The 25478-nt window shown below is 40.5% G+C and overlaps 2 protein-coding genes across 4 annotated transcripts in view; both read left to right on the top strand.

Annotated features, from left to right (window-relative positions):
* Positions 1–1019: 1019 nt before the first annotated feature.
* zfyve21 (zinc finger, FYVE domain containing 21) lies at positions 1020–16569 on the top strand. 2 transcript variants are annotated; one of them, XM_088355038.1, is made up of 8 exons: positions 1020–1179; positions 5168–5218; positions 5294–5462; positions 6846–6921; positions 10146–10237; positions 12597–12638; positions 15415–15554; positions 15630–16569. In XM_088355038.1, exons 1-8 carry the CDS (start codon positions 1054–1056, stop codon positions 15666–15668), a joined length of 735 nt encoding a protein of 244 aa, XP_088211164.1. In that variant the 5' UTR covers positions 1020–1053; the 3' UTR covers positions 15669–16569. The 2 variants fall into 2 exon arrangements, with proteins under 2 accessions (XP_088211164.1, XP_088211165.1); XM_088355039.1 differs by lacking the exon at positions 12597–12638.
* Positions 16570–22024: 5455 nt separating this feature from the next.
* brf1a (BRF1 general transcription factor IIIB subunit a) overlaps positions 22025–25478 on the top strand; it is a 102292-nt gene continuing 98838 nt past the window's right edge. Inside the window, exons 1-2 of one of the 2 annotated variants that reach the window (XM_088355057.1) lie at positions 22025–22235; positions 22339–22403. The gene's annotated coding sequence lies outside the window, so the exon portion shown is untranslated. Of the gene's footprint in view, positions 22404–25478 lie in introns of both variants that reach the window. The other variant, XM_088355055.1, reaches the window with a different exon arrangement.

The following is a 25478-nucleotide window of genomic DNA, read 5'->3' as shown; positions in this document are numbered from 1 at the left end:
TTATTATTTTGCTCGCTGTTTATTTGACATTGTTTCATTTTTTTCATTACGTTTCAGCAAAAAGTCACTCATATTGTTGTAACTTTATAATTATTAAGTCAAGTCTTATTTATTTGTATAGTCCTTTATCACAAAAAGTCTCAAAGGGCTGTACAGAGCACAACAACAACAAAATAACTAGTAAAGTACAACAGCAGCTACATAAAAAAATACATCTGAATGTTGAGCATCTGCAAGGAGTTTGAACTACCAGGTCAAGTCAAGTTATGTTTATTTGTGAAGCCCTTTATCACAAGGAGTCTCAAAGGGCTGCACAGACCACAGATTATTGCAAACCACAGACTATTATGATACCATCCCCTGATCTAAAACCTACATGAAGGCAAGGAAAAACTCAAAAACCTCTACATGAGGAAAATGAAGAAACCTTGAGAAGGTAGCGCACATGAACTTGCCACTTAACTAGCTGGTGTAATATTTTTAGAATCACAATCGTTTTTTGTCATTTATAACAATGTAGTGAATTGTTTGCAATTAGATCAGACATGGCGCTAGAGGATAAACATGACAGAAAAGACCCAAAAGGGAAAAATATGATATTATTTGGATAATCATCATCACTGTTATTATTATTTTGCAGTTCTGGAACAACAAATTCTGTTTTTTTTAGCCATTTTAAAGCCAAACATCACCTTTACGATTTTGTCCTTTATTTTCCATTGCTTATTTAATTCCTGCAAAATGTTACATGTATGTGCCTTGTGTTTTCGTACTTATACTACCCATACCGTATGTGTTATGGTTATTGGTCTTTTTTTTACTAACGTCCCAAAAAAAATGCAACTTTTTGTTGCAAAAAAACGTAAAACTTTGCAAACGTGTCGAATGGGCGCGGCAGTCAGAAAAAGCAAAACATTACACTCGCAGTGATTTAAACCACGTGACCGAGTCTACGTGTCCTCATTCGCTTATTGACCTGCCAATCTAGCAGTCCGAGGGGGCGTGTCTGCAGTCACTACCGGTCTTCCGTAGGAGTCAAAAGTGGAGGGGAAAATGTCGTCGGTGCCTGACGGAAAGAAGCTAGTCCGAAGCCCGAGTGGCCTTCGCATGGTGGCCGTGAACGGAACATTTAACAGTCCTTTCTGCCTGGATGAACCGAAATGGGTGCCTGATAAAGAAGTAAGGATAAAAACGCGTCTTTTTCCCTCCCTCCCCTAACTGCTGCTAGCGTGAATAGAACGCGCGTTTCCGTTAAATGCTTTCAAATTAAAACTCACTTTTTTTCGTTACTTTCGCCCCCAAAAATCTCAAATTCAGAACAAACGATTAAAAAAAACGTCGTTCTTTGTATTGCGTGCATCGTTTTTATATGTTCAAAGTCATTTAAGACGTGTTTAGATGTTTTAATATTGATTTACTTTTTTTTTAATACGTGATGAACATCCGGTTTTGGAAATCAAGTCAACGGGACTTATTCCACAGTTGGCTAAGCTAAGAAGCTAAATAAAAGGCTGTTTGTTCCATAAATTGTCCTTTTCCACTACCCTCGGGGCCAACTTTTAACATCTTTTGTTTTTCTATTGAATAAAGACGATCTTGTTTGACGTGACAGAACGGATTCTTTTGTGTTTGCACAAGATAACCATCTGCATACAGTGACCAGCGGCTAAAAAATAATGTTTTTTCAAATTTCTGTAATGCAACATTTGTTGGCCTGGAGAGGGATGGTCACTCCCAGGTTGTACGTTCCCAACGCACACCACAGTAAATGTTGCCCCGACGACCAATGTGGTTAAGGCAGGGGTAGGGAACCTATGGCTCGGGAGCCATATATGGCTCTTTTCATGAGTCCGTATGGCTCGGGAGCCACATATGGCTCTTTTCATGAGTCCGTATGGCTCGGGAGCCACATATGGCTCTTTTCATGAGTCCGTATGGCTCGGGAGCCACATATGGCTCTTTTCATGAGTCCGTATGGCTCGGGAGCCACATATGGCTCTTTTCATGAGTCCGTATGGCTCGGGAGCCACATATGGCTCTTTTCATGAGTCCGTATGGCTCGGGAGCCACATATGGCTCTTTTCATGAGTCCGTATGGCTCGGGAGCCACATATGGCTCTTTTCATGAGTCCGAATGGCTCGGGAGCCACACATGGCTCTTTTCATGAGTCCGAATGGCTCGGGAGCCACACATGGCTCTTTTCATGAGTCCGTATGGCTCGGGAGCCACACATGGCTCTTTTCATGAGTCCGTATGGCTCGGGAGCCACATATGGCTCTTTTCATGAGGCCGTATGGCTCGGGAGCCACATATGGCTCTTTTCATGAGTCCGTATGGCTAGGGAGCCATATATGGCTCTTTTCATGAGTCCGAATGGCTCGGGAGCCATATATGGCTCTTTTCATGAGTCCGAATGGCTCGGGAGCCACATATGGCTCTTTTCATGAGGCCGTATGGCTCGGGAGCCATATATGGCTCTTTTCATGAGTCCGTATGGCTCGGGAGCCATATATGGCTCTTTTCATGAGCCCGAATGGCTCGGGAGCCATATATGGCTCTTTTCATGAGTCCGAATGGCTCGGGAGCCATATGTGGCTCTTTTCACGAGTCCGTATGGCTCGGGAGCCATATGTGGCTCCTTTCACGAGTCCGTATGGCTCGGGAGCCATATGTGGCTCTTTTCACGAGTCCGTATGGCTCGGGAGCCATATATGGCTCTTTTCACGAGTCCGTATGGCTCGGGAGCCATATATGGCTCTTTTCACGAGTCCGTATGGCTCGGGAGCCATACATGGCTCTTTTCACGAGTCCGTATGGCTCGGGAGCCATACATGGCTCTTTTCACGAGTCCGTATGGCTCGGGAGCCATACATGGCTCTTTTCATGAGTCCGTATGGCCCGGGAGCCATACATGGCTCTTTTCATGAGTCCGTATGGCCCGGGAGCCATACATGGCTCTTTTCATGAGTCCGTATGGCTCGGGAGCCATACATGGCTCTTTTCATGAGCCCGTATGGCTCCGAAATAAAATGTAACTATTGCTCATCTCTCTGTGGCGTTCCAAAGTCAAGTGATTTCGTCCCGATTTTGATCCATATAAAGCCGAAGCAACTTAATGCAGAAGTTCGATAAGAAACCATTTCAACTGATAAATAAAAACGCTGGCAAACGACTTTGATTGGGTGAGCAGTAAAGGTGGGCGGATCCTGCACACAGCGCAAGTCTCTCTCAGTGCAGTCTACACCGAAAGTGAATATGACGATATCCTTATCGTTTGCAGTAATTTGTGACATTTTTACAAAAGAACTTTGCCTGCACATTGTTTTGAAACCGTTACAAAGGACAAATTTCATGGGAAAAAATAGCCTCAACGCTCTTAACTGAAGGTGGAAGACAAATTGTAAATGGCATATTTCCATTGATTTGGGACACAGGCAGTGTTCCCTCTAAGCTGCGCGCGTGCGCAATTGCGCACTGCTCGCACATTCTCAGCGCACAAGAAAATCTAGCCAGCGCACAAGAGTCCTAAACGGCTCTTCAGGTAGTTTTTGCTTCTTTAATCCCAACATGACCAAATATTATGTAAAATTATGCACAAAATGACTTAAAGGAAGGTGGGAATAGTACAAAAAAAGAAAAAAATACCAAAATGAAAAAGTAGTGAAAAGCTGAGAAAAAAAGAAACAAAAGGAAGAGAAAAAAAGAAGGAAAAAATTAGAAGCCAGAAAAAAAGAAAAGAAGAATAGAAAATAGAAATAGAATAAAAGATATAAATGTAGGAAAAAAGTAAATAGAGAACACAAAGAAAAAAGTAACAGCTCGGAAAAAATAAAGACAATGAGATTTTTTTAAAGGATTTTTTTTTTTAAAGTAGAAAAAACATGGAAAAAAGAAGAAAAAGTTTGTCTCATCATCTCATCAGCTACACCGCTTATCCTCATTAAGGTCTCGGGGGGGCTGGAGCCCATCCCAGCCATCTCCGGGCAGTGGGCAGGGGACACCCTGAACTGGTTGCCAGACAATCGCAGGGCACACAGGGACAGACAACTCACTCGCTCATTCACACCTAGGGACAATTTGGACTGGCCAATTCACCTGAAATGCATGTTTTTGGAACGTGGGGGGAAACCGGAGTGCCCGGAGGAAACCCATGCAAGCACGGGGAGAACATACAAACTCCGCACAGGAAGTCTGGAGCTGGATTTGAACCCACGACAGGTTCCGATGACATGAACTGTGCCGCACAAGCGCTAACCACTGCGCCGCCTCAAAAGAGAAAAATAATTTTGCATTACCGAAAACTCAGCAAAACTTAACTTGATGTCAAGTTTTGGACATGTTTGATAATTAATGATCTTGCCACACTTGGGATTACGGTTGCTCACTGTTGTTTCAAGCGTTGCTCACCGACTTTGTGTGAACGCTCAGACCCCTGGAAAATGACAGGGAACATTGGACACGGGTTTTGGCATTATCATTTCATACGTTTGATGAAATCATCAAATGACACACAGTGAAATAAAATGTGCTGAGGAATTAGCTTTTGTCTAGAGAGCGTGTTTGGCAGTTTTTTCAATTTTGATGTGCCTCTCTCAATTTCTTTTTAAAACATTTTTTGCTTTTATGGCTCTTTGGGTCAAAAAGGTTCCTGACTTCTGGGTTAAGGGGTCCACCCACCCGATGCAACTGAAAAACAATGAAACTTGAATAACTTTGTATCGAAATTTGGAGGATATGTCAAACTGACAGATACAATAATTACTATGACAAAATTGTATTTAAGTACTACTAACGTGTAATATATGTGTTAATGAATAAATAGCATCATAAATAAATATGCACGTCAAGGAAATATTACATTGCATTTACTTTTACTTTCACGTGACTTTAGATGGTCAAGTGGAGTACTGGGTGGATGCACAGGGGGAAGGAGACAGAGAATTTGAATTGAAACTGATTTTGAAACATTCACTTGCGGGGTTCGTCATTCCATTAGAACAGGGGTCTCTAACATTTTTCATGCTAAGAGCTGACTTGACTAAAGGCACTATATATCACACACTGTCTCTTTAAAACCCGTAGAAATCCTTAGCTCCGGGAATTAAGATAAGCAGATTTCACTTCTTTCTTTTTCATGTTGTTTAACCACTTCCTGTTTTCCCTCAGTGTCCAAAATGTATGCAGTGCGAGGCCAAGTTTGCCTTCACCAAGCGCAAGGTCTGTTTATTTCATCTCTTCCGAGTCAAACATTTCACAATATCCTCCTCAAATGAGTTTTTTTACCCGCCGCAGCACCACTGTCGGCGTTGCGGGCGATGCTTCTGCGACAAGTGCTGCGGCCAGAAAGTGGCGCTGCCACGCATGAGCTTCGTAGACCCAGTGAGGCAATGTTCCAAGTGCAGCCTGCTGTCACAAAAGGAGAGCGACTTCTACGAGAAGCAGATCAAAGTGCTCGTGGCGGGTGAGCGGCACGTGCTAGCTAGTGTTTCCTAAAGCCCCGGTGTGTGATATTTGACCACTAGATGGCACTGTATTGTCAAATGTGGAGGGAAACCAGTGCCACAGAGCACAGCGTAGCAGCAAGTTGCCAGACAAACATCGCTGTGGCCTTAGGTAGTGTAAGGTTTTAACAGTTCCTAAATTGCAATATGACTCTAAGACACTTCACGTGTTCTGTGCCAATTACAATCGTGTTCAGGAGACAGAGATACGACAGTCCGGGGGCTCCTCTGTTATAATTCAATGCCGATGGAATGTTTACACCCCATGACAAGGCCTCTGGCTGATAGGTCCGCGCCGTGTTGATGAAATTATCCCAATCGTCCTTCGAAGCATTGGGAGAAGGGTGATAGGTCATTGCCCTTGCCCTCAGGCGAGGGGATAAGTCATTGTTATCTACACAAACAGAAACCAGAGACACAATCCAAAGAACAGGAGTTTTTTACGACAGCCTTCTCTCAGAGTTTTCCCTCAAACACTGAAGTCAGATTTTAGAACAAGTATATTTGACTTCATGTAAGAAAACAGTGTATAAAATAGTATATAACTTCAGTTGGGAAAACACTATGTAAAACAAATGTAAATTTCTCGACTCAAAAATGAATATTGGTATTATAGTTCATGTAGTTTTGCCTAGTTCTCAAATCAATGTGTTTAAGAAGCACTAAACATTACACATTGTCCCTTTAACACCGACTTAAAAGGACAGTGGGCCTTATTTGACCGCTAGATGTCGCTGTATTGCGCCCTGCAACCAAAAACAAGACAAAATACAAACTTTGGAGACTCCGAGACCATGCGTCACCGTTTTTCTTCACTTCTTTTTGCCCAGATTTCCACAAGGCTTTTGAATTTTGGGGGGGTAACTGTAGCAGCAAAATGGCAGTATTTTATGTCAGCTCCCTTTGAGGCTAAATTATGTACTGAAATGAGAAACAAAAGAGTTGTGACCATAAATAACGTTAAAGACTAGTACTGGGAATATAAAGGCAAGGGATGATTAGAGTTAGGTGTGGAAGACTCGCGCCACACCCCCCTGTCGGCACCTCTAGGGGGAATGTCAAGTTCCAGATTCTGACCTTTTTAGCCGCACAATTTTTAAAGCTCCAAATTTTTGTTTCATCTTAAATTAGATCACATCTAATGTAGATGCCCTAGTAGTGTTAATAATGACATGTTTGAGTGTTATATGTGTTATTAGACTTTAGATAGTCTGGGTTGGTTTTTTACCCCAGGAGCTATTTGTATCTGATCCATGATCATAGCATCATTCCCATTTCCCCAAAATGGTAAAACTAATAAAGACAGATAAGTAAAGTATATTGTTTGTGTGTGAAATAAACAGGAAGTCCCTTCCTAGTCACCCGGGATGGATCGGACAAAAGTACCACGATGACAACCCGTCTCTCCAACAACCACAGGTATGTAAAATGTCAAATCAGCCGTACCGCTTATCCTCATTAGGGTCGCGGGGGGGCTGGAGCCCATCCCAGCCATCTCCGGGCAGTGGGCAGGGGACACCCTGAACTGGTTGCCAGCCAATCGCAGGGCACACAGGGACAGACAACTCACTCCTAGGGACAATTTGGACCGGCCAATTCACCTGAAATGCATGTTTTTGGAATGTGGGAGGAAACCAGAGTGCCCGGAGGAAACCCACGCAAGCACGGGGAGAACATACAAACTCCGCACAGGAAGTCTGGAGCTGGATTTGAACCCACGACAGGTTCCCATGACATGAACTGTGCCACACAAGCGCTGACCACTGCCCCGCCGTGCTGCGTATTATTATTATTATTGGACTCTGTGTCTTTCTTTTGTTTGATATTTAACAGATAATTAATATAATTATAGTTTGAAAGTCACACAATTTAGAGCAGGGGTTTACCAACGTGGAAACGTTAAGGTTAAAACTTGAAATTGTAGTAGAAAGAAGAAAAGAAGAACCTCTGAGTCGGAAAGGCTCATTTATTGTAAAACCCAAGAAGGAAACTACACATCTGATTGGTTTATATGAACACAGGAAATGAATCTGATTGGTTTCGACAGGAATCACATATTTAAATGCAGTGTATACTCTTGGTCGCTAGATGGCGTGCGAGTATAATAAATAAGCAATAGGGATAGTGAAACTTTGTAAACACAATGCTTTCGAGCGGCTTGAAATGTGGGAGTCAAAGTCATTTCTGAATAACCAGCTAGCAGGCTTCATAGTGGCCTTCAAGTTGTAGCTTTTTAATCGGAGGCACATCTTTTGGTGCCTGAGAACTTCTTCTCCTGACCTTGAAGTTGTTTGCGAATTCGTAAAAACTCACTCTTATTTAGCACTATAGAAAAATAAATGTATAAAGACATAAGAGTATAAAAGTAACAGTATAAAACTATGTATTGTGTTTAAGAATATAGAATGTAGTCTAAAAGGCACATTACCCTTAAGAAACACCTGAGTAGCCTACTGCTCGCTACTGAAAGGTCATTGTGATTTTCTAGGAAAATTCATTTCTTAACTGGCACTATGTTTTAGTGGTTAACTGACTATTTTAACCATACTTCTAATAATGAAATCCTGATGGTATTTATAATGGTAACATAGCAATGTTCCCTCTGAGCTATCCCACAAAGTCTGTGAGCCACATTAGTCCTGCGTATGGCAACCAAACCTGAGATTAAATCAAGTTCCCTTCTGCTGGCTTTCCAGCAAGACTTTCATGTCTTCTTTGAATTTCTTGATAATGGCAGGCTTCGTTTCCATGGTTATCATGGTTTTTCCTCTCCCTTTAGCATCACTGTAAGCCGTGGGACCCAAAGCTAATAAATACAGTGAAAAAATACTGGATTCAAAGTTTGTGGACCTGTGAATTGTTTTGAGTTGATGTCGTCTAGTGGGCGAGATGCTGTAAATAAGGGGCCCCAAAACTTCTTATTCCAGACCTGCTTTTTTCTTCTATAGTTTTTACTCTTTTCTTCTTTAATATTTTCTTTTGTCTTTTTTTACAAGCTTTTTGTTTCTTTTTTCCAAGCTTTTCTTCTTTTGTTGTTTAGTTTTCTTTTTTTCTTATTTACTTATTTTTCTTCTTCTAGCTTTTCACTTTTTTCTTTTTTTTCCTATTACTCTCTTGGTTTTTTATTCTTACTGGTTTTCTTTCTTTTTTCCCTCTTTTTTCTTTTTTCATTTTTGTCCAGTTTTTTTTTTTTTTCAATTAATTTATTTATTGATTTATTTATTTTTATTCTGCCACACCCCTTTGAAGTCATTTGTGCACGATGCCACATAATAATTGGTAAAATATGGATGAAAGCAACAAAAACAATCTAATAGAGCCATTTGGGTGCCGAAAGATCCTGCTCTTTTTAGTGAGCCGAGCTGAAAGAGCCGCTTCTCTAAAAAAGCTGGAAACTTGCACAGAAACATTGACATAGTCACGTAGGTAAGAAAGGTCATGTAGGTACATTATCTCACCGTGCAGGCGATAATCCAAGTAAATTACACTTGTCCCTCTATATTTTAATATCTAAGTGATTGTTGCGGATGAACCGTGGGCGAGTGGCCTTCAAGCTGACCGTAGCCTATTGTGTGAAGAAATCTGGCGGAAGTCATGGGATAATGTTGTTGCAGGAAGTCACAATCTGTTGACTGAGCAAGCCGGCGCGGGCAAACATCACGAAATGTTGTGAGCACAGTATAAAGCCCAACGTTTCTGAATAAAGAGCGTTCCCTCTTTGCCATATCTCCTTCTCTGCGTATATTTTGGGGCGAAGCCCTACGACGTCCTCTCTAAAATGATGACACAGTGATACACTAATAGTATTTTTTTTTTTTTACCAAACTTTTACAACCCCCCCCAGCCACCGCTTGGCATCTCTTTTCAATCTTTCTAATTTCATATCTTCTTCCGAATCAAGCTCATACGAAAAAATGGTTAGACAAATTGAAATTATTTGTATGCCTCTAGGTCAGGGGTGTCAAACTCATTTTAACTCTGGGGCCACACGATAGAACAAGCATTCTGTCGGGGGCCGGACTAGTAGATTAAAGAGAAAGAAAAAGCGATGAAGAAATAAGAAAGAGGGAGGGAAAAGGAGAGAGGGGGGACAAAAAGAAAAATAGAGAGAGGGAGAGAGCGTGAGAAACAAAAGATAAAAAGTCGTGAGAGAGGGGGGAAAAGAAAGGGAGAGGAAGAAAAAAATTCAAAGAGAAATAGAAAAGAGAGCGCGATGGGTAGGAAGAGAGAAAGAGAAAAGAGAGAGAACGAAACAATGAGCAAAAAAGGAAGAGAGAGAGAGAGAGAGAGAGAGACTGAAAGAGAGAGAGAGAGAGAGACTGAAAGAGAGAGAGAGAGAGAGAGAGATACACATACATACAAGTACATCGTTTGTGAGAGGCACCTGGTTTTGGCAACATCAAGTTGACATATTTCAACCTGCAGCTTGTTTTTCTCTTGCGTTTCTCTGAGTATTGTCTCGCGGGCCGGATTCAATCCCTTAGCGGGCCCGATCTGGCCCGCGGGCCGCCTGTTTGACACCTGTGCTCTAGGTGTTGTTCATGCTTTGGCCACCGGAGGGCCAAATTCAACATGTAAAAAACAGAAAGTCAATAGCAGAGGATAAAGAATATATGACGATGCCACGCTATCCTTTTTGTCAGGTTCCTGTTCCTCGATGGTGAAAACAACTTTGAAGTGGAGTTGAACCGCATCGCCTCTTTACAGGTTCTCACTGATGCGAGCAGTCCCACAGGTGAGCCACTGGAGCGCCTTTGAGATTGCATGGTATTTCACTTTGAGTCTTGCGGGAAAAATGCAGTAAAAAAAATAGTATTCCACAGTCTGGAATCCAGACTGTGAAGTGAAAATGTCGTGAGGCGGGGACACAGGGGTCTACTGTGGATTCAGTCACGAGCAATGTTCCCTCTAATTTTCCCACGTGTCTGAGCGCTCACACAAAGTCGGTGAGCAACGCTTGAAACAACAGTGAGCAACGGCAATCCCAAGTGTGGCAACGGAGTCATTATCAAACATGTCCAAAATTTGACATCAAGTTACATTTTGCTGAGTTTACGGCAATGCAAAATGATTTTTCTCTTTTGAATGAATTGACTCATGTACCGTATTTTCTGCACTATAAGGCGCACCGGGTTATAGGGCGCACCCCGAAAAAATAGTATTTGGTCCTATATTTGACATACATAAGGCGCACCGGATTATAAGGCACTACAATGGGAATGTTAACAAAACAGTCAGATGGTTCAGTCCAACGTATTACCCCCTTAACATTCCCAAAGCTTGCAAAGACGCAAATACGTGTCGAGAACACGTGCGGATGCGGTGTCTGTACGATGTCACTCAAATGCATCGTTCCATCATTCGGAAGGTTAAAGTCTTGGGATTCAAGAAATGCCAACCATTCCTTAGTTTCTATTTTCTTTTTCGCTCGCAACTTTACTGTGCATATGACAATAAACACTTGGAATTAAGTTTTATTTAAAAATAGACACTCCATTCCATCCATTATCTGCACCGCTTATCACAGAAACATCGAGTTCAGTCTGAAACAAGACACAGGGAAAATATATAGCCGGAGTAGCTCACCGAAGTCGTTGTGTTCAATAATAATGTTCAACAATGGTCCTCTTATATCCTTGAGTGTAGTAAATCCAGGAGAGTAAAATATTTACAAATACAGTACAGTAGAGTAAAATACTGTTTTCCCTATGCCGTCAACCCAACTTGCTATTCATTCATCTTTTTCGGCCAATTGCGGGCTTTGTTTTGCCCCTTTAGCCTATGTCAGCCCGTAAATGATAAAAAGGATCCGCCCCCTTTACCTCCGAATAACTTTAGCCAATAGTGATCCATTCAACTGATGATTGACACATCTTTTTCAACCAATATCAGGGTTTGTTTTGCCCCTTTAGCCTATCCGAGCCTGTAAATGATAAAAAGGATCCGCCCCCTTTACCTCCGAATAACTTTAGCCAATAGTGATCGATTCAAATGATGATTGACACATTGGTTAGTCAATGAAACGCCGGTAAATAAATCCCAGCATACACCGTGGACTACTTGGCGTTCGGGGGAAAATCTAGTTTGCGGCTGTTGCATTAGTTGCAAGACATTGCGACACACCATTGATCCATATATAAGGCGCACTGTATTATAAGGCGCATGGTCAGCTTTTGAAAAAAATAAAGGCTTTTAGGTGCGCCTTATAGTGCGGAAAATGCGGTACTATTGCAAAGGTTGTACGGCCTAAAAACGTCGTTTGTTCTTACAATTCTTTCACAAGATATCCATTTCTTTTTATTTCCTCATATATTTTGTCGCATAATATTAACATTTTTGGTGGCATATTTAGTCGGTTGTAAGATACAGAATTGTATTTAATCACATTTTTTAGTGGAAGTACAATGTTGGCAACAAGATTCACCATATATAATTGGAAATCATTTGAATGCAACACAAACTTTTTCTTCTTTTTTCCATGTTTTTTTTCTACTTTTTTGTTACTTTTTTCTTTTTGTTCTCTATTTACTTTTTTCCAACATTTTTCTTTTCTTTTTTTCTGGCTTTTTTTCTAAATTTTTCCTTTTTGTTTCTTTCTCAGCTTTTCACTACTTTTTCATTTTGGTATTTTTTTCTTTTTTGTTCTATTTCCCCCTTCCTTTAGGTCATGTTGTGCATAATTTTACATAATATTTGGTCATGTTGGGATTAAAGAAGCAAAAATAACCCAAAGAGCCGATTAGGCCCCTAAAGAGCCGGTTACTTTTAGTGAGCCGAGCCGAAGAAGCCGGTTCTCTACTGACTTTACTCCACTTCGTTCTACTTCGACTCGACTTCAAAGTACCGCATTTAGAACACAACGTCAGGGGAAGCCGTGTATTTTGACCTTCATGCACTGTAACTTTGACTTAAGTCGCTTCTTAATTAGTAATTTTGAGCCCTGATTTTTGTGCGCTGGCTAGATTTTCTTGTGCGCTGAGAATGTGCGAGCGGTGCGCAATTGCGCACGCGCACAGCTTAGAGGGAACACTGGTCACGAGCTATTAATTGTTTTTCCACTTCTGCCGCATCGACTGCTCCTTGCGCGATGTCAGAGTTGGATGCTGACCTGCTGGATGCAAGCCACTGCGGCGAAGGTTAGCGCTGTTTGCCGTCTTGTCTTTTTCAGTGTATCACACTTTTAAGCGTCCTATCCTGTTTGGTTTTGGCTTCTAAGTAACCATTTGGTAAGAAACCAGTGTTCATTTTAGCTGTGAAAAGTGATGGGTCCCGGGGACTCGCATGCTCAAAAATCTATGGGTCCCAACAGAGATCTATGGGTCCCCAAAATTTAGTTATCCAGGTTTAAATTGTAAATCGGGGACAAATATATTATAAAAATCTATATATTCATTCAGTTTTAATCATCACACTTAATTGGTAATACAAAGAAGTTATCACTTCAGATTTTTCAGTTCACAAAAATATTGTACATTATACAAAATAATATTGCTGAAATATTAGTCTATATATTCATGCCGTTTTAATCACTTCAGATTTTTCAGTTCATATATTCTTGGTGGTTTGCTGTCCCGCCACATTTGTAATGCCTTCTTAAGGTCCAATCGCAGCAACAGAATTTCCATAGCTAATTTGTGGTTTTCGTTGTCGTTGTGCCGATCCAATGTGCTTTTCTGAAAGTTCATATTGCGAAACGATTTATGCAATCCAGTTTTTTTGTCGCGCTGGGTACACGCATCACAGAACATGTAGCCTCCATTATCATCCTCCTCATAGCGTCACCAGGAATATTATTGAGTCCATTTTGGCAGAAAAGTCCTTTTCTTGCCAGGAGTATACTTTTGTTTATCTTTCGTCGAATCGTTCGCTTCAAAACACGTGTTTTCCTTGCCTTCGCGGTCTTCTGAAGAATTTCTCCGCCGTTTTTTTTGTGCCGGAATTATTGCTGTTGTTACCACTTTCTGTATTATGTTTCGACTTATTATTGACACTGAAGAAATTTGCAATTTTTGTTGATTTGCACCTAATACCAACTGTTTTTACATACTTCTCTTTCACTCGACAACCACCAAAACAATGACGTCATCTCGACACAACAAGATCTCGTTTGCCGAGATCGGCGCGAGACCAAAACAACAATGGCGGATCTGCCTGACAAAAAGTTTGGAGTGCGGTAAATCTTTGTTTAAAAAAAAAAGTAATCGGGTAATAATGACAATTTGGTGTCAAAAAAGTTGCGTCCCGGGGACGCACGTTGATTTGACACAATGCGTCCCCAGCAAAAATGATGCGTCTAGGACGCGGGCAAACCAGAACACTGAGAAACATTGGTGCTAAGTGTGTATCACGCCGATTTTTTTAAGAGTGATCCTTCCTGTTGTTTCAGAGGATCTTTGTTCAATGTAGATGCTAAGTCTAACTAAGCTTGATGATGGTGTTTGTTTTCTGTTGTTTTTAATGCATGAAGCATGTGTCTTTGTGAGCGCTGTTAGCTTCGATGCTAACTAGACAATTACAACAAGGCCATGTTGATGTAGCATTAATGCTAACAGTGCGCTTGAGTGAGTCTTTCACAATGGTTTGTCTTTGGTTATGTGTTTTTGTTTTAACCGCTAATTCACTGTTAGCATAAATCCTAACTTTAATATTAGCATTTAATGTAAAAAGTTACGACCGGGACGTTTCTACTAATGCTAAAAGTGCAACCTAGTGCTTTGCACAAGTCCTTCTTTGGGGTTGTGGTTTTTATTTTCTGTCCACCGTTAGCGTCAATGCTAATATAAATGGTCCTCATTTGCGTAGACTTCCCAAAGCACTTTACGATGCGCTTCACACTCATTCATGTCACACAAACATTTATACACTTCTGCCTGCTTATCATGGGCAACAAATGTTGTCCCCATTGTCCCTCTATATAAAGTATCACTACAGAAATACTAAGTATTTTTTTTTTCCTTTGGTAGTTTGCGTGTGAGCTTTTTTTATGTCTTGAGAGAACTGTTAGCTTTGATGCTACTCAAATCGATACAACAAGGTCAGTTTGAAGTAAAATTTATGCTAACGATGCAGTTCAGTGAGTTCGTTAGCTAGTTTAGTCATCTTCTTACTGTTAGCATAAATGTTAACTTTAGCATTAACCTTTAACGTAAAGTCAAGTCAAATATGACACCTAAATTTTTAACTGAGTCACTCTGGGTGATATTACATTTGTCAATGTTCAGAGCAGTTTTTGAGAACAAGTCACGGCATTTAGATGGACCAATAGCATTTCGGTCTTTTCAGAGTTAAGGCGCAAGAAGTTGAGTGACATCCATTCTTTTATCTCAGTGAGGCAGGCCTCCAAATTTCCACAGTTTAGAGTGGCAGATTCCTCCATCAGAAGCTAAAGTTGAGTGTCATCTGCGTAGCAATGGAAACTGATATTATACTTGTGAATAATATCACCTAATGGAAGCATGTAAATGCTGAAAAGAAGGGGGCCTAGTACTGAACCCTGGGGAACACCACACGTAACACTAAAGGGCTCAGATGTCATTTCACCCTATTTAACACAGTGCGTCCTATCTGAGAGGTAGGATCTGAATGTTAGAGGTTCAACCTTGTGCTTTGTACTAGAACTTCTTTTGGGTTGTTGTTTTTTGGTGTTCTATCAACTGTAGCTTTCATTCTAATGTTAGCAATCACGTTTTGCTGTCTTCAAAGGTAATCTTGACGAGGCTATTTTTGCCATAACAATGCTAAGGCTTTAGGTTTACCCTGATATTTTGTCCAATCCATTTTGTTTTTGACATCCTGCCCACAGTTAGCATAAATGCTAATGTTAGTGTTACCTTTTTGGAGGGCCTACAGAGGTATCATCGCGCCCTGTGTCATTTTAGCTTCAGTGCTAATGCTAATTATTCTTTCGCGCAGGCACTTCTTCGCGTCCAGTCAGCATGCTCGTCAAGTATAAGCCGGCGAGCGATCAGGACGTGAAGGAGCTACGATTGGACGTCGGAACTTGCGAAGAAGACAAGAAAACGGCGGAGGCTTGGCTATTAGCCATGCACAAGGTCCGAAAAGCTCGTTGAGCTTTTCTTTATACCCGCTTTCACTTCTCACTTTTTGACAACGCTCGTTCTCCGCAGGCAGCTAAGCTGCTCTACGAATCTCGGGAGAACCAGTGAGGAAACGTCGCCCAAAGAATCTTTCCTTTCCGGGAAGACGCCAGCGTTTACTTTTGTTTTTTACTGCCAACGTCGGCCATTAGCGTTTACGTACCAAGCTCCACAGGCAGGTGATGCATGATGTCACTTCCTGGACTCAAGAGTGGATTTTTATTATTATTTTGTGAAAAATACGTAAGGAATTATTGTTTGTATATGAATCTTAGTAGAGTAAACCCCAGGGATACGATATTAATCTTATATGAAGTGAAATTGCCTTATAGCGGGGGATAGAAACCTATTGGTAGTGCCTAGCTAATGCATTCCGAACCCCTGCTACCTCAGTTAAAAAAAATCGAGATAACTTAATAGTCCCTGCGACTGGCTGGCAACCAGTTCAGGGTGTCCCCATGCCCACTGCCCGTAGACAGCTGGGATGGGCTCCAGCACCCCCGCGACCCTACTGAGGATAAGCGGTGCGGATAATGGATGGATGGATAACGTAATAGTAGATACTAAGTACTACTTACAGGTAACTTGCTTTTATATTTAATGATATGAAATTATTTTTACCTCACCTCCTTATTTTTAATAGTAGTCCAGTTCATTAACTGGTTACAGACATGCACCATAGCGAGGCTAGTGGTTTGTGTGCCTCTTCGTATTTCTTGATAACTATAAGCTTGGTTTCCATAGTTATCAGGTTTTGGCTTCTTCCTTTAGAATCACTGCAAGCCTTTGACCCATAGCCAATCAACAGTTTTGTATCGCCGACTTACAAAGTCTTTAGAAAGCACACAAGATTCTGAACTGTATAAGGAGAGAAGCATTGTGGGAAGTAGTTTAGCCAATAGCATATCCTGCATCATTTTCATGATGCCGTGATGCAAACAAGTAGTATATTTTATGATGTCAACCAATACCAGACAGGCGTCTGAGTGACGTGACACATGACATACGCTGCAGTTTTTTGTTTTTGATGCCGTATAGTGGGCAAAATGCCATAAAGTGGGGCAGAAAAAAACCCTATTCCACATTGTAAAGTGAAATTGGCACAAGGCGGGGTCTCCATATCCCGGGGGTCTACTGCACAGTTTACAGTGTTTCTCTTATTGCCTTCATAATTTGGACCTCAGGGGTAGAAATATGCCTCCTTAATAATTCTGGGAACAAAGACGTTAGTTGAGATGATAGTTGGGGCTTCCATTAGAATTGGGGTTTAGGTCTAGTCCAGAATTCTAGGATTAGACTCGTTTTTTAAGGCTTTAAAATAAAGATGGAGCATATAAACTATATTTGCCCTTTAATTTTCAACGGAGTGCACTTATAAAGCGCCTGAGCCACGTTCCGTGGTGTTTTGTGAGCTAGCTAGCTAATACCGTTAAAAATAAACCCCCTTTTTCGTTTGTTATTCTGTAAAGCCCCAGTGTGTAATATTTGACCACTAGAGGGCACTGTATTGTCTAATCCGGATTAAAAAAAAAAACTACCACGTAGCATAGAGTAGCAGAAAGATGCCTGACAAACATGGCGGCGACCTCTAGGATGGGATCCACTATGTAAAGGAAATACAAATTTCTCTACCTATGATTTTTGTATTAAAATTAACATTGATATGATAGTTTCTGTATTTTTGGTGGCACTAACTATTACACACTGTCCCTTTAAATATTTAAGTACCAATACTAGGCATATGTGCTGATACTAGCCTTTTTTACGGTACCTGTTCTATAATTGTAGCCAATACTAATATTGGCGACACTTTTTCTTTTAATATATATTTTTTTTGTAGAGGAGAAAATATGGAAACTGTGCTAGTTGTATCAGTATTGGTATTGGTCCGAAGAACTAGTATTGAACATCCCGAGTAGTTATTTCACAAAATTGTACAAAGGGACAGTGTGTAATCTCTAGTGCACAGGTGTCAAACAGGCGGCCCGCGGGCCAGATGAGGCCCGATAGGGGATTGAATATGGCCCGCGAGACAACACTCAGAGAAGCACAAGAGAAAAACAAGCGGCAGGTTGAAATATGTCAACTTGATGGTGCCAAAGCCAGGTGCTTCTCACAAAGATACTGTACTTGTATTTATTTCTATCTCTCTCTCTCTCTTCAACACCTATTCTCCCTCTCTCTGTCTCTGTCCCTTTCACTCTCTGTGTCTCTCTTTTTCTCTTCCTTTGTTGCTCTTGTCTCTTTCTCTGTGTCTTTTTAACTTCTTTTGCTCTAACTTCATTTTTTCCTTTTCTCTTTCTCTCTTCCTACTCTTCGCGATTTCTTTTCTCTCCTTCTGTCTTTCTATTTTTCTTTGTATTTCTTTCTTCCTCTCCCTTTCTTTCCCCCTCTCTCACGACTTCTCTTTTCATCTCCTTTGTCTCTCACCCTCTCTCTCTTTCATTGTCCCGCCCTCTCTTTTCTTTTCCCTCCCTCTTCCTCTTATTTCTTTATCTCTCTTTCTTTCTCTTTAATCTACTAGTCCGCCCCCCTACAGAATGTTTGTTCCATCGTGTGGCCCCCGAGTTAAAATGAGTTTGACACCCCTGCTCTAGTGCCTCCTCGTGATACAAGAAACTTTCATTCAGTAAAAAAAAGAACTTTGATTTGAATACTAGGCATAAATACATGAACAATCATACCAATGTTAATTTTTATAAAAAAAAATCCTACACTGTGCAATCCACATTTAGGTCGCCGCCATGACAATACAAGGAAATTATTATTATTATTATTATTATATTTGTCAGGCATCCTGCTGTGCTCGGTGGCATTGGCCTTTGCTTGCACCAGACAACACAGTGCCATCTAGTGGTCCAATATTACACACCGGGGCTTTAATTGTGATATTTTATTTTTCTTTTCTGTGAGTATAGATAATTATCTGCTAAAATCTTTGAAAAAAATCAAATGATCTGGTTATTCGTTGTACAAATACTTATTGAGTGAACAGGGTAATAACTTTAACTGTCATGTCATGTTTATTTGTGACGCCCTTAATCACAAGGAGTCTCAGAGTTGCACAGACCGCAGACTATTATGACACCATCCCCTGATCTAAATCTGACATGAGGGCAAGGGAAAACTCAAAAACCTCATGAGGAAAATGAAGAAACCTTGAGGTCATCCGCCCTCCAGGATGACCAGGCTGCAATGGATGTTGCAATAAAAAATAATACACAGATATTGTCAACATGAAAATATAGAATACATATATACAAGCCTAGATTTAAACAGTTTTAACTCACTTATGACTGACCTGGGAGGTTTTTTTTTTTTTTGTTCTTCCTTAAAGCCCCAGTGTGTAATATTTGACCACTAGATGGCACTGCTGTCTAATGCTAACGAAAATCAATGCCAATGCAAGCAACTTGGCAGACAAACAATGCGGCAACTACCAGGAATGGATTCTGCTATGTAAAAGAAATACGAATTTATCGACCTATGAATATTTGTCCGTCTGTCTCTATCTTATCTATCTCTACATTAACATTGGTATGATAGTTCATGTATTTTTGCCTAGTAGTCAAATCAATGTTTTTGTTTTTGTTTTTAAATGAATGGTTTGTTTTCTCCCCCCAAGGCACTTAATATTACACACTGTCCCTTTGATCAAAAGTACCCCACTGAGAACAAATGTCCAAGAAGAGAGTATTTGCTGCGCTGCTCAAAAACTTTATCAGAGGAGTGAAATCCGTTTTTGACAACTTCCTTTTCCGATTGTCTTCCGAGAAGACGACGCACAAAAGTTTGCTTTCCCTCCGGATTCTGGTTTTGTATGAAGGATGTCTTTGATGAGCACAAATCCAAGTCGAAAAAAAACTTGATTGAATCAAATTTGCATGAGGAAACGTCTTCTTCGCTTTTAACATCGCTGCTTAAAGTATTTTTCTAAGCTTCCTGCCCGAAAGTTGAACGTTTGTGTTACCATTTGATGAATTTGTACTGAACAGCATTTATTGACAGCATTTGGAAATAAACAGTATTTCTCTATTTGGACTCCTTCGATTTACTAATGCATACGCATTTTTCAGGGTTCATGTTGTGGAAAATAGACTTGCATTTGTAGAATAGAGTTGCATACATTTAGGAATATAGAAAGACTTGCTTACAGTTGTGAGGGAATGTTGACATCATTTCGAGAAGGTCCTTGGCAAGACAATTGAGTTTCCTTAAAAGGGCATGGGACCTGCAAGGACTCTCTGAGCAAACTGAGGCGAACAACATGTCCTAATAAGGGTACGACAGCATCTTCCTTGTTGTTACTGAGGACTAGGGCCGCCTTTTGGGTTGTACTCAAATTGAAGCTATAAAAGCGTTATGTCTGGAGTTCTCTGAGTTCTTTGGGATGACGAAATAAAGAGCTCCCCTCATGACAAGGCCTCCGTGTACTTGATTAAATCACGTAAGAAGACTTAAAAGATATCGAACCTGTATTTTCTCCTACATTCAGTGGCGCCCAACGTGGGGCTCGAACACGGTACTTGAAATCCTTAAATGCTTAAATTTTAATGTTGTGTAAATGCTTGAAGTTGTTGCCATGTTTCTCAAGTCTGCTTTAAAATGACGCCGACGCTGCTCTTTGGTGCCTTCGCTTTGCTATTGTTCTTTTACTTCTATGGCGAATAACGGCAGCTAGCATTAGTTTGTATGGCGTCACCGCACCCTACTGGTTGCACCCTAGAGGACAGGTGAATGCTACACCTAAATTACGCAGCCTGAAATGTGTATCAGTGCAAGGGATAGGTGTCAATTATGGAGGTTTGTTATGGGCCATGCAAAAAATTAAGGCAGTGTTTTTCAGTAGTAATGTATAATGGGAAGAACTTCCTGCAACTGAAAATTTAAGGTACATATTACTGTCATGTTCACCCAAGAGATTTGTCTCAAAAGTACTTGGTTATTGTTCAGATCCATAAATTTATTGCCGATTTACTCAAGATCTAAAAACCATATGTCTTGATAAAGGCACAAGCGAGATTACCATTTTTTTACCGCTAGGAGGCGCTAATTATCACACACTGTTCCTTTAAATTATATTTAGACACACATATCTTTAAGACCAAAGAAATATGTAAATATGTGATTACTTTGTACACATGACATAATGAAAAGTACTTTTTCCAATATTTATTTTTTTCATTTTATTGAACATCGCTTCATTTGAAACAAAATTGGCAGGATACAGCCAAAAAAACAACACAAAGCCAAAACAGCTTAAGAAAGAGCTATAAATGTAAATGGTCTGCATTTATATAATAATAATAATAATTTCCTTGTATTGTCATTCTGTGTAACAATGTACACAGAACGAAATGTCGATTGCACCTGACCCGTTGTAGCGAGCCGATGCAGCCGCAGCCAACAGAGGGCGCCGCCGACCACTTTTTAAGTCTTAGGAATGACTCGGCCGGGGCGCGAACCACCGACCTCCCAGTCTCAAAGCAGGCGCCTTACCATCTAGGCTACTGAACTGGTATAGTGCTTTTAGTCTGAAAAGAAGATCTCCCAAAGCGCTTTACAATGTGTTTCACACTTACCCATTCACACACTGATAGCAGCTTCAGCTATGCAAGGCGCCTACTTGCTTATTGGGGACATTAGGGATTCAGTGTCTTGCCCAAGAACACTTCGACATATAACACGGATGAGCCAGGAATCGAAACTGCGACCTCTTCATCCCAGGAGGACCGCTTTACCTCCTGAGCTAGAGCCACCCGAAAGGTCTTCCTCGGACTTCCCAGCACCAAAGCAAAGGCCATCATGAGTAATAGAGGAAACAATTGTTGCAAGAATACAAACAGCACCCGGATATAATCTTTGGCTTCGTTAAGGCACTTTTGAGGATAAAATCATACACAGGCACATTCAAACTATAATAAAACAAAAATTTCCCTTACATATCTCTCTCCAGGTCCACATATATTTCCCTCCAGTCTCGAACCAGCGTACGTGATTTGAAATGATCAAAAAAAGCTTCCTGAGAGCTATAAAAATAAAGAGAATTAAATAAACTGAATAAAGAAAGAAAAAAAGAAAAACACCAGTTATATATATAACAGGTTAAATCAATCAATGGGTTATCAATTTTGGGTGACGTATTTTGAAAAAATGTCAGGTGAAACCAATATTTCTGACGCAATGTATTGTAACTCAGAATAGGCTTTTCATGTCAAGTCCTGTGCTTTTCTTGTGTTAGGAAGAATCTGCAGGGATTATTTAACATCATAACATTTCAAATGTAAAAAAAATCCAAACAAATATTGAAATACTTTAAAACTGATTCCAACTGTGATTTAAATCCATTTGAGCTGACTCAAGCACCCCCTGTCCTGTGAACTAAGTGGTATCGTCCGAGCGTGCACTCTCTTGTTTTGGAAAAAAATGTAGCGGTATTCTGTCGCTGTGGGTTTCCTACAAGTTAACTTTTAAAGTTAGTTATTAAAAAAAAAAGGATATAATTAGAGACCCTACCCATAAATCTAAATTCTGTAGGGTGGGGGGCAGACGAGCACGCGCACGTCACTCAACCACGCTGGATTTCGGGTACGTAACGTGCACGCGCGGGCACGTGTGAACAGTCCACAGACTTCAGTGAGCACGCTACTTATTAAATCCGAATTAAATTTGATTTCTTGTTCAGTTTTTTTCTTCAAATTATTTTTAATTTTTTTTCTGTGGGTGGGGGGGCTTGCAGCCGAAGTGACGCGTGGCCAGCGAGCGAGCAAGTGACGGTGCCACGTAGCTAGCCGGCTAAACGAGGTACGTCCACAGTTGTCATCTTTTCCCAATTGTTTTTCCATGTTTATGTGTTTCACTCCGATTTAAAACTGGTTTCCATGCGACTTTCATTCATGTCGAAATGTTTTTAATGCGCTGTCATGAGAAAGCCGACCTAACGTGGTCGGCTCTGTGACGTCATCACGCAGGGTGGAACTCCACAAGTTTTAAATTTTAAAGCGTCTCCTTCGGGTCTGTGTTTTCCTTTTTTGTCTTTTTTTTTCCTTTTTTAATAACGTAATTTTAAATGGTTTTGTTGTTCATATTTGGTCATAATTTACATTTATGCTGAATACTAAGTGTTCATGTCCAATTCCATTAAAAAAAAATATATATACATATATGTTGGCGCCTTTTTTAAAACAGGACTTTCAAGCAAACTAGTGAAATAGCTTTAATAACGCTACTAGCACATTTAAATGATATAGTCATAAATAAAGTGAACCATTTTTTTGCTTTATTTTCTTTGACATACTCCGGAATAAAAATTGTCAAAGATTAAAAACAGAAAAAATATTTCATGGTGGCGCCTTTTCAAAACATGGCTGCTCACTAACTAGCTAGCTACATAGCTTTTCCAATGTTATCAGCAAAGTAAAATTAACTACCGTATTTTCCGCACTATAAGGCGCACCTAAAAGCCTTTGTTTTTTTTCAAAAGCTGACCATGCGCCTTATAATACAGTGCGCCTTATTTATGGATCAACATTAAGTCGCAAAGTCTTCCGACTAACTTGCAGCCGCCGACTAGATTTTCCCCCGAGCGCCAAGTAGTCCGCGGTGTATGCTGGGATTTATTTACCGGCGTTTCATTGGCTAACCAATGTGTCAATCATCATTTGAATCGATCACTATTGGCTAAAGTTATTCAGAGGTAAAGGGGGCGGATCCTTTTTATCGTTTACAGGCTGGCATAGGCTAAAGCGGCAAAACAAAGCCTGCAATTGGCCGAAAAAGATGAATGGGAATCACACGTTGGGTTGACGGCAAGGAGAAAGCATTTTTTACTATTCTGTATTGTAAATATTTTATTCTCCTGGATTTACTACACTCACGGATATAAGAGGACCATGGTTGCACATTATTATTGAACACAACGACTTCGGTGAGCTACTCCAGCTATATATTTTCCCTGTATCTTGTTTCAGACTGAACTCGATGTTTCTGTGATAAGCGGTGCAGATAATGGATGGAACGGAGTGTCTATTTTTAAATTCAACTCAATTCCAAGTGTTTATTGTCATATGCACAGTAAAGTTGCGAGCGAAAAAGAAAATAGAAACTAAGGAATGGTTGGCATTTCTTGTATCCCAAGACTTTAACCTTCCGAATGATATTTGGAAGGATGCATTTGAGTGACATCGTACGGACACCGCATCCGCACGTGTTCTCGACACCTATTTGCTTCTTTGCAAGCTTTGGGAATGTTAAGGGCGTAATAAGTTGGACTGAACCATCTGACTGTTTTGTCGACGTTCCCATTGTAGCGCCTTATAATCCGGTGCGTCTTATGTATGTCAAAAATAGGACCAAAAACTATTTTTTGGGGTGCGCCCTATAACCCGGTGCGCCTTATACTGCGGAAAATACGGTAAATTACTTTGCTCTCTATAAGAAATATCTCCTGTAAAAGTCAAACTAATACAAAGAATTATAGAAATAAAAACACAATTTGTGCTTTACACCACAAATATCCTTTAAATATAAATGATTTCAAAACAACCCTAAACATTAAATAACCCAAACTTTGCTCTTCATTAAAATATCTCCTGTCAAAAATATCCATATTCAAAATGTGAAAAAAATGGAATCATAAATACAATTTGCGCTTTTCACTTTGGAAATTTTGCTTTTGTGAAAAAACATATGCCGAGTCCTCATATTCTTCTTTAACTCTTTAACTTTCTGTATCTTCTGCTCTGCATTCTGTTTTTTCAGCTCTGATGTTTTGTCTTTTAGTGCAGTTTTACATTGAATTCCTTACTTACGGCCGCATTAGTTCCATAAAGAAGACACGCGGGTTTACCGGCAATGTCAGTAAACATATAATTATCCTCCGATCGGTTTTGAAAGGCTCCGTTTCGGAAACCACTTCTTGCTCGGCCATTGTGAAGGTTTAGCATTCGCGTAATACACAGCAATAGAAACATCACCCTGCTTTTTTCCGTTGAGCCTTCCCGTTACATTGTGATAGATGTTGGTCTCCGCTTTCTGACACTAAAGACTGACTATTAATGCACTTGTGTTGTTTTTCAGTAGATAGTTTCAAAAGTGGCTGCGCTCGTCAGGCTCCAGCTAACTCGATTGATGCGGGAACATTTTCGGAAAGTCTTGTGGCGGCAGTAGAAGCGCTGCATTGTGGGATCTGTAGTTTGAGACTTGTCTGTGGGCCATGATAGTAGATGTAGGATATAAAATGATTTCACTGGCCGGATATAATTTTATGCCGGGCCGGATGTGGCCTGCGGGCTGTGAGTTTGACACCTATGCCCTCGGGCCTAGCCTATTAATGATTGATGTTTAAATTCTATGAAATACAAATGATATCAAAGAAATACCAAATGCAACTTGCTTTGTTATTTCACAGAAGCACCTTATCCTAGTCATGTCTAATATGTAGGTTTCATCGGAGTTACAGTGGAACCTCGGTTCTCGACCATAATCCGTTCTATTTCTTTGTACGAAAACCGATTTGTACGATCACCGAAGTCGTTTTTTTCCCCATTAAAAGTAATGTAAAATTGTTTTAATCCGTTCCAACACCCTAAATGTTTACCACGAAAGTAAACATGAAGCTAACCCAGGCTAATCGTACGTTCGCGTTAGCGTAATCTTCCGTACGAAAGATGACGCTAACATGAGCGTGTAAAAATAAAGAAATCAGGTCGTTTACACGTCATTTAGCACCCGGGTCTCCACAACAAGTGGTAAGCGGTTAAAGGATAAAGAAAAGAATTATGAGTAGGATTTCTTACCTTGGCGGTTGTCTGCAGAAGCCATGCTGTATTCCTGAAAGAAGGGAAACTCGCACACCTTCTTCATATTTTGCTATTATTT

Source organism: Urocampus carinirostris, chromosome 15, assembly GCF_059441175.1.
Source record: "Urocampus carinirostris isolate Australia breed hairy pipefish chromosome 15, RoL_Ucar_1.0, whole genome shotgun sequence".
NCBI lineage: Eukaryota > Metazoa > Chordata > Actinopteri > Syngnathiformes > Syngnathidae > Urocampus > Urocampus carinirostris.
The sequence above is the reverse complement of the archived record's forward strand: the minus strand, read 5'-3'. Positions and strand labels throughout refer to the sequence as shown.

Excerpts from the sequence above, each read along its gene's own strand:
- zfyve21 (XM_088355038.1), top strand. The coding sequence starts at position 1,054 with ATGTCGTCGGTGCCTGACGGAAAGAAGCTAGTCCGAAGCCCGAGTGGC. Across the intron at positions 1,180-5,167 it reads AATGGGTGCCTGATAAAGAA|TGTCCAAAATGTATGCAGTG; the intron begins GTAAGGATAAAA and ends GTTTTCCCTCAG. Across the intron at positions 15,555-15,629 it reads GGCTATTAGCCATGCACAAG|GCAGCTAAGCTGCTCTACGA; the intron begins GTCCGAAAAGCT and ends CGTTCTCCGCAG.